The 9,893-nt window shown below is 43.6% G+C and overlaps 1 protein-coding gene across 2 annotated transcripts in view; it reads right to left on the bottom strand.

The window, feature by feature from the left end:
• Nucleotides 1–216: 216 nt before the first annotated feature.
• TMEM91 (transmembrane protein 91) overlaps nucleotides 217–9,893 on the bottom strand; it is a 121,568-nt gene continuing 111,891 nt past the window's right edge. For both annotated transcript variants that reach the window (XM_073598672.1, XM_073598673.1), the window contains exons 3-4: nucleotides 2,015–2,158; nucleotides 217–707 (exon numbers count right to left, since the gene is read on the bottom strand). In XM_073598672.1, coding sequence (XP_073454773.1) covers nucleotides 549–707; nucleotides 2,015–2,158 — 303 coding nt within the window. In that variant the 3' untranslated portion in view covers nucleotides 217–548. The remainder of the gene's footprint in view (nucleotides 708–2,014; nucleotides 2,159–9,893) is intronic.

The following is a 9,893-nucleotide window of genomic DNA, read 5'->3' as shown; positions in this document are numbered from 1 at the left end:
TCTAATATATGGTCCATGTCGTGCCTTCTTTCATGTCTAAACTCTGCCTGAACTCTGCTTTTGAAACTAATGTATCTCCCAGAGTGTCTGAGCCATATAGCCTTTAAGTTTGCGTACCTCAACAAATCCCAGGAGGGGACTGGGAGAGACTGAAGGTCTCACGTCTGTCTTCTCCCTCATCAGCCATTGTAGTCACATTTACTGTCAGCTGCTGGATACGGAATGATGGGACTTTATTATAAAGGATTACAGAGAATTACACATTGCACAATTTAAAAATAAGCTTTCCAAATTTCCAGTGAATATACATGTGGACCTTTTTTTACACAATGCCCAGAGTTCTTCCACAAGGAACTGGCTGGAGTATGAGATGCATCAGGACACTTCCGATTTTTTTCACATCTGAATAAAGTAAAATGAAGAAAAAAAAAGTAGATTTCCATTGAACCCCCAATCTTTATCTTTGTTGTTTTCTGGGTAACCAGCAGACAGGAGGGCTCTAGTCATGATAATGAGAAGTCTGGCTGTCCAATCCAACATCTGGTCCTCTAGGTGGGGGCTCTATTGGACAGATAGGCAATTAGTGCCACCACAGCACCCACATAGGTGCAAATGCCCAGGAAGATCGAGAGAACCGCCAACAAGAATGTCTGTCGGGAGGCCACGATGGCCCCATGGTAGTCGCCTTGAGCTGAAGCTTTGTTGGTCTGTAGAGAAGGGAGAAACTGGTTACAAAAACAGAATTACACAGACTTTTCCATAAATCACAGTTAAAGTGTTACTAAACCCAGGACCCTGCATTCACTATATCTGGTCTCCCACGGTACACAGAACATAGAAATCCAATTCTTTTAGTAAATATAAACTGCTAAATACTGTTCCTTTTCTCATCAGCAGTATACAGCCAGTCTTGTGACTTGTATCCCTGTATGGTAAAGCTGGTAGGAGAAGTTTTCATTTTGCTCTCACTTTCCCTTTGGGATTAATAAAGTGTTCTGTGTATTCTGTATAAAACATCAGTACTCCTGACCCTCTGTCTGGACATTGCTGATCACATGCATTCTCCCAAGAACATAAAAAAACTCTCTAGCAATACACACCATACTGAGCATGTGCAGCCTGACTCCTTCCATTTATAATATTCAGAGGGGAGTTGGAGACACTGGAAGAAGGTGAAGATCAGAGAAGACAGGATCAAACAGCCTTTTTACACAATGCAGAGCATTAACCCCTTAGGTCCCACAGTGAGTATAACAAGCATGGTTTCTGCATATACAGAATGATTTTACTGTTGTAGGTTTAGTAACACTTTAAAGTTTAGGAATCAAATATGCAATTAGATGGGCATTTTACCAACAACCAGGGCCACTGATAAGGCAGTACAGCCAGCCCTCCTGTACCAGGCCCAAGCTCCATCAATCCAAAAAAAGGGCTTCACAGCCACAGCAGAAATTATAACCTTCATGTGCGTGTAAATGCAGGTGTCCCAATACTTTTGGTAAAATAGTGTATATCAATACAAAGATGCTTATACTGATATTATCAGAAGGGGACCCCGCTAAAAAGGATTTTCTCTCACTTCCTTCTTCCCTGACACCCATACAAGAAATGGAGTTGTGGTTGTCACCCTATCAGGAAGTCACAGACAACAATAAAAAGCATTGTGAGACATGGTAACATTTCCCCACTTTACTGCAAATGTAATTCTGTTTTTGATAACGGCAAACACTTAAAAGAGGCTTTACTCCTTCCCCACTCCATCCGAAATGAAATAAATGTTTTGGCTAGAGTTGGGGGAAGAGTGGGACCCCCTCATTATCATAATATCACTTATCAATTTCCACCTAAAACTGAAATATTGGATTTCAGTGGACTGATCCTTTAAATAACATTCACCCCCAGCCCCCCCTCCCCCTCAGGAATATACAGAGTGTTCCAGTTTTAGCCTCTACGTGGCCTTCCACCAGCAGACCTGGGATAGGCAATGCTTGCGGCAATGTCAGCCGCCATTTACCTTTTGTGACAGGAAGAACGCAGCAATGCCCAGGGGCCAGAAACAGCAGAGCATAGAGAATACGGCTAGGCCCAAGTAATCCTGGGGGAAGAGCAGGGAAAAGTGACTCTCACTGTCTGTGTCGCTTTCACTGGAGGAATCATTCTAGAAAAGAGAAATAAAGCTCATTAGTGGAAACAGCAAAACACAAACATCCACAATGCATACTCAATCAGGCTTATCCATCGAGGACGTGCAAAGATCAGAGATGTTACGGAAAGCGTAAAAACACAAAGCAACCAATCAGGACTTTTTTTTTTCCCTGTGCTTTTGGCTGTGAACACGGGTCAGCATTGGCACCCTGACTGGTCTGCGGTTAGGCAGCCCCGTACATAACAAACTGCGATGCCCATTTTTTTCTAATTTTAACACATCAGCTTCAGGGACAACATGTTTACTTGCTGTCTAATATATCCCACTGACTTTTAGATGCAATTGTAACGAGATAATCAATGTTATTGATTGATTATCTTGTTACAATGGCAATGGCATTGATTATAAGTCTAGGATTACTAGGTGTAATCCTAGACTCTGACCTGTCCTTTCAGCCCCAAATCCAATCACTATCCAAATTGTCCAGACTTCACCTCTGAAACATCTCCAAAATACGCCCCTTTCTAACCGTTGAGACCACTAAGCAACGTATTCACTCCCTTGTTATCTCTTGCATTGACTATTGTAACTCCCTCCATATTGGCCTACCTCTCCGCAAGCTATCCCCTCTTTAGTCTATCATGAATTCCGCTGCCAGACTCATCCACCTTACCATCCGTCCAGTGCCCGCCACCCCTCTCTGCTATTCCCTCCACTGGCTTCCCAATGTCCAACTAATAGGATTTAAAACACTAACTATAACATACAAAGCCATGCACAATTCTTCCCCGAGCTACATCACCAATCTCATCTCCAAATATCATCCAAACCGTCCTCTCCGCTACTCCCAAGACCTTCTGCTCTCTAGCTCCCTTGTCTCCTCCTCCCATGCTCATCTCCAGGACTTCTCCAAAGCCTCTCCCATCCTCTGGAACTCGCTACCCCATTCTGTCCAGCTATCTCCTACTCTGTCCACTTTTAGGCGATCCCTGAAAACTCATCTCTTCAGGGTGGCCTACCCTGCCTCCAGCTAACAACCGAATCTTCTACTCCCCTCATCAGTTCATCCCTCATAGTCCCTACCTTTTGGTTTCACCAGCCCCTCTCTTTTAGATTGTAAGCTTGTAGGAGCAGGACTCCTCTAACCCTCTTGTTTTGAATTGTACTGTTGGTGTAGTGTCTCCCTACATTGTAAACGCTGTGCAAACTGTTGGCGCTATATACAGTGCCTTGAAAAAGTATTCACACCCCTTTAAATTTTCCACATTTTGTCATGTTACAACCAAAAACGTAAATATATTTTATTGAGATTTTATGTGATAGACCAACACAAAGTGACACATAATTGTGAAGTGAAAATGATAAATGGTTTTCAATTTTTTTTACAAATAAATATCTGAAAAGTGTGGCGTCTATTTGTATTCAGCCCCCTTTACTCTGATACCCCTGTGTCCACCTGTGTGTAATTTCATCTCAGTATAAATACAGCTGTTCTGTGAAGCCCTCAGAGGTTTGTTAGAGAACCTTAGTGAACAAACAGCATCAAGAAGACCAAGGAACACACCAGACAGGTCAGGGATAAAGTTGTGGAAAAGTTTAAAGCAGGGTTTGGTTATAAATAAATATCCCAAGCTTTGAACATTTCACGGAGCACTGTTTAGTCTATCATCTAAAAATGGAAAGAGTATGGCACAACTGCAAACCTACCAAGACATGGCTGTCCACCTAAACTGACAGTCCGGGCAAAGACAGCATTATTCAGAGAAGCAGCCAAGAGACCCATGGTAACTCTGGAGGAGCTGCAGATATCCACAGCACAGGTGGGAGAATCTGTCCACAGGACAACTATTAGTCGTGCACTCCACAAATCTGGCCTTTATGGATAAGTGGTAAGAAGAAAGCCATTGTTGAAAGGAAAGCCTGTTTGCAGTTTGCGAGAAGCCATGTGGGGGACACTACAGACATGTGGAAGAAGGTGCTCTGGTCAGATGAGACCAAAACTGAACTTCTTGGCCTAAAAGCAAAACACTATGTTTGGTGGAAAACTAACACTGCACATCACCCTGAACACACCATCCCCACTGTGAAACATGGTGGTGGCAGCAACATGTTGTGGGAATGCTTTTCTTCAGCAGGGACTGGGAAGCTGATCAGAGTTGATTGGAAGATGGATGGAGCCAAATACAGAGCAATCTTAGAAGAAAACCTGTTATGCCGCGTACACACGATCGGACATTCCGACAACAGAATCCATGGATTTTTTCAGACGGATGTTGGCTCAAACTTGTCTTGCATACACACGGTCACACAAATCTTGCCGGAAATTCTGAACGTCAAGAACGCGGTGACGTACAACACATATGACGAGCCGAGAAAAATGAAGTTCTAAAGCCAGTATGGCTCTTCTGCTTGATTCCGAGCATGCGTGGAACTTTGTGCGTCAGAATTGTGTACACACGATCGGAATTTACGACAACGGACTTTGTTGTTGGTAAATTTGAGATCCAGATCTCAAATTTTGTGTGACGGAAATTCCAATGGAAAATGTCCGATGGAGCCTACACACAGTCGGAATTTCCGACAACAAGCTCCCATCGAACATTTCCCTTTGGAAAATCCGACCGTGTGTACGGGGCATAAGAGTGTGCAAAACACTTGAGACTGGGGCGGAGGTTCACCTTCCAGCAGGACAACGACCCTAAACATACAACCAGAGCTACAATGTAATGGTGTAGAATCAAAGCATATTCATGTGTAGGGATGAGCTGAACACCCCCCTGTTCGGTTCGCACCAGAACATGCGAACAGGCAAAAAATTTGTTCGAACACGCGAACGCCGTTAAAGTCTATGGGACTCGAACATGAATAATCAAAAGTGCTAATTTTAAGGGCTTATATGCAAGTTATTGTCATAAAAAGTGTTTGGGGACCTGGGTCCTGCCCCAGGGGACATGTACCAATGCAAAAAAAAGTTTTAAAAATGGCCGTTTTTTCGGGAGCAATGATTTTAATAATGCTTAAAGTGAAACAATAAAAATGTAATATTCCTTTAAATTTCATACCTGGGGGTGTCTATAGTATGCCTGTAAAGGGGCGCAAGTTTCCCGTGTTTAGAACAGTCTGACAGCAAAATTTTTTTAAAAATGGCGTGGTGGTCCCCCTCAAAATCCATACCAGACCCTTCAGGTCTGGTATGGTTTTTAAGGGGAACCCCGCACCAAAATTTTTTAAAAAATGGCGTGGGGTCCCCCCAAAAATCCATACCAGACCCTTATCCGAGCATGCAACCTGGCAGGCCGCAGGAAAAGAGGGGGGGACGAGAGAGCGCCCCCCCTCCTGAACCATGCCAGGCCACATGCCCTCAACATTGGGAGAGTGCTTTGAGGTAGCGGCCCCCCAAAGACACTCGTCCCCATGTTGATGAGGACAAGGGCCTCATCCCCACAACCCTTGGCCGGTGGTTGTGGGGCTCTGCGGGCAGGGGGCTTATCGGAATCTGGATGCCCCCTTTAAGGGGACCCCCAGATCCCGCCCCCCCTGTGAAATGGTAATGGGGTACAAAAGTACCCCTACCATTTCACAAAAAAAGTGTAAAAAATGTTAAAAATGACAAGAGACAGTTTTTGACAATTCCTTTATTTAAAGTCTTCTTCTTTCCATCTTCTTCGGGTCTTCTTCCTTCTTCCTTCCTTCGGTTTCTTCCTCCATCTTCTTCTTCCTCTGGTTCTTCCTCTGATCCTCTGCTTCTTGCTCTGGTGTTCTCGTCCGGCATCTTCCTCCGTGGCGTCTTCTTCCCCGCTTCGTTCTTGGGCCGCTCCGCATCCATGGGAGGCTCCCGCTGTGTGACGCTTCTCTTCTTCTGACGAAGAACAAAGGGGGGAAGAAGACGCCGCGGAGGAAGATGCCGGATGAGAACACCGGAGCAAGAAGCAGAGGATCGGAGGAAGAACCAGAGGAAGAAGAAGATGGAGGAAGAAACTGAAGGAAGAAGACCCGAAGAAGATGGAAAGAAGAAGACTAAATAAAGGAATTGTCAAAAACTGTCTCTTGTCATTTTTAACATTTTTGACACTTTTTTTGTGAAATGGTAGGGGTACTTTTGTACCCCATTACCAATTCACACGGGGGGGTGGGATCTGGGGGTCCCCTTGTTAAAGGGGGCTTCCAGATTCTGAAAAGCCCCCCTGCCCGCAGAGCCCCACAACCACCAGCCAAGGGTTGTGGGGATGAGGCCCTTGTCCTCATCAACATGGGGACAAGGTGCTTTGGGGGGCCGCTACCCCAAAGTACCCTCCCAATGTTGAGGGCATGTGGCCTGGTACGGTTCAGGAGGGGGGGGCTCTCTCGTCCCTCCCTCTTTTCCTGCGGCCTGCCAGGTTGCATGCTCAGATAAGGGTCTGGTATGGATTTTTAGGGGGACCCACGCCATTTTTTTTTTTAATTTTAGCGTGGGGTTCCCCTTAAAATCCCCCCCTTTAAAATCATGAAGGGTCTGGTATAGATTTTGAGGGGGATTCCCACGTCATTTAAAAAAAAAAAAAAATTGGCACAGGGTTCCCCTTAATATCCATACCACACCTGAAGGGCCTGGTATAGAATTTAGGGGGACACCCACGCTATTTTTAAAAAAATGTTTGGTTCGGGGTTCCCCTGTGGGGAAATCCCATGCCATTTTTATCAATGAACTTTTATGTGTATTGTCGGACCGACAATTCATTAATAGCCGCGAGTAGTTTTAAATGACTTTTTTCCTTTGAAATGTCATTTTGCTGTCAGACTGTTCTAAACACGGGAAACATGCGCCCCTTTACAGGCATACTATAGACACCCCCCAGGTACGAAATTTAAAGGAATATTACACTTTTATTGTTTCACTTTAAGCATTATTAAAATCACTGCTCCCGAAAAAACAGCCGTTTTTAAAACTTTTTTTTGCATTGATACATGTCCCTTGAGGCAGGACCCAGGTCCCCAAACACTTTTTATGACAATACCATGCATATAAGCCTTTAAAATGAGCACTTTTGATTTCTCCCATAGACTTTTAAAGGGTGTTCCGCGGCTTTCGAATTTGCCGCGAACACCCCTAATTGTTCGCTGTTCGGTGAACTGGCGAACAGTCAATGTTCGAGTCGAACATGAGTTCGACTTGAACTCGAAGCTCATCCCTATTCATGTGTTGGAATGGCCCAGACAAAATCCAGACCTAAATCCAATTGAGAATCTGTGTCAGATCCACAGACGCTCTCCATCCAATCTGACAGAGCTTGAGCTTTTTTGCAAAGACAAATGGGCAAAAATTTCACTCTCTAGATGTGCAAAGCTAGTAGAGGCATCCCCAAAAAGACTTGCAACTGTAATTGCAGTGAAAGGTGGTTCTACAAAGTATTGACTCGGGGGCTGAATACAAATGCACGCCACACTTTTCACATATTTATTTGTAAAAAACTTTGAAAACCATTTAACATTTTCCTTCCACTTCACAATTATGTGCCAGTTTGTCTTTGTCTATCACATAAAATCCCAATAAAATACATTTAGGTTTTTGGTTGTAACATAAAATGTGAAAAATTTCAAGGGGTATGAATACGTTTTCAAGGCTCTGTAAATCCTGTATATTAATAATAATAATAATAATAATATTCACTTAACCTGTCAGGGATCTTAATGTTTTGGCTGATCGATATAGTGCTTTATGACATATCATGCTTTAGCTGTACTATCCTAATGTTCACAATCACAATGCTGGAAAAATCCCATCACATTTTTTACATCAAAATACATTTTACACCATGAATATATTGACTTTGACATCCTAATACCTATCATAGTATCATATTATTGAATATGCTGTCACAACTCTACTTGTGATATCACAATACTTACAATGGAGTCATATATTAAGTGAGAGATCATAATCTAGGCTGACATAAGAATCCTGGCAGGTATATTGTAAAAGTCAGTGGGATCACAAATATTGAATGGGAAAAATGATTAAAGCACACATGCTACAACCTTATTGAAAATTCTTTAAATCTATCAGATTGCTTCCTTTTCAAGGTGGTGTCAGGAAAATTGAGTGGAAGTGAATTATGCTCACAAATGGTTCCATTAGTAATAAATATGACTGAAATGTGTGCAGACATCTGTATCTGTATATGATTTCTCATACTGGTCTTGTATAGTATAGCATGTAGAGTGGGGTGACCTGATGTCACTGGTTTCCTGGGGCAGTTCACAATTTTGGGGGGCTGTTCTGGGGGAAACAAATTCCCGATTTCCTACCCTGTTAAAAGAACAGCTTCAGTTATGGCGTCCCCTGCCTGGGTGGCTGCAGTGTAATCCATCTTATCAACATTTCTATGATTGGTCTGGAGCAGGAGAGAGGGGAGGGGTGTGTTTGCTCCTGGCCGTTTCCGATGATGTCACATGCCAATATTATGTGGTCTTCCTATTTCCTCCTCTCTCAGCTTGTGCAGACTTTGTTGCAGGAGGTGAAGATATAGATTATTTGCCACCTTGCTCTTGCATGTGATGATGACCTTCAATGCACTCCTGGACCTACATTTTTGGCTAGAGCAAATTAGGCACTTGCAATTTATTACATCATACCCCTTTAAGCCCCTCCCACTGTCAGTACAATTTGGCCACACCCAATATTGAGTGTGGCGCGCTTTGCATGCCGCTATTATCCCCACCACCCGGTCCACCCCTGCCCCACCTCCAATATAAGTGGGTATTGTCAATAAGGTGCCCCTGGATATCATTTAAAAAAAGGTGGTAACTTTAGTGTACAGTCCATTCAGGAAAACAAGAATTAATGATAGAAGGGGGGGGACAGAAGGTGATGGTGTACTGGGGAGCAGGTTGGGGGGGGTGGAGAAGGGAAAAAGCTGATTTTTTTTGGGGGAGAGCCTTTAGAAGGGGCAGAAACTATGGTATGAAGACCAGATTAGAGAGATCTGTGAGGTCAGTGGAGGACATTAGGGTATGTGAGGTGAAGAGTGGAAGAGATAAGGTCTCTTTGATGGAGAGTACATAGCAGAGTATTGCGTTGACTGCCGTGTACCTTTAAAGCGGAACTAAACTCAGTCAACAATAACTACTGTATATTTTTTTCATTATGCTGCTAACAGTACATAGATAGGAAGGTACCCAGATAGCAAGGATAACTTGCCACAAAAGTGTTGAATTGTAAGTCTGTTAACTTGCCAAACATTTTCACTGGCAAGTTGTCAGAAACCATGAAATCAGACCGAGACAGAAGTACAGTTAAATCACACTTGTTTAATAATAAAAGTATATAGAACAAACATAGTCAAAACATAGCCAGAGTTCAGGAACCGGAACGGATAGTCAGACAAGCCAAATGTCAGAGAGCCGGAGATGAGCGTAGTAAAACAGCAAGGATCTGGAGCCAGAAGGGATGTCAGCCAAGCAAGTCTTTTAACAGGAATGCAGGAGAGCGCCTCGGTGATGTTGACTAAGGCAAAGGCAGAGATGCTCTGGGCTGGACGTCTTAAATAGTCAGGACTGATGAGCAGGATATCATTAACAGCTGAATAACTGTGCAGAGATAGAAGCTGGCAATTAGCCAACAGCTGAGTGGCCAGCTCAGAGAAGGAAGGGCTGAGCCCAGCCCTGACAGTTGTACACTTGCAGACCACTTGAAGCACAAGTTCTAGTTTACACTTTTCCCATTTGTAGCAAATTTGTGTGGCAAGTCTATAGCAAGAGCAAAGTTCCA

The sequence above is a fragment of the Aquarana catesbeiana genome, linkage group LG09 (genome assembly GCF_042186555.1).
Source record: "Aquarana catesbeiana isolate 2022-GZ linkage group LG09, ASM4218655v1, whole genome shotgun sequence".
Classification (NCBI taxonomy): Eukaryota; Metazoa; Chordata; class Amphibia; order Anura; family Ranidae; genus Aquarana; species Aquarana catesbeiana.
This window is presented reverse-complemented; position numbering and strand designations above follow the sequence as displayed.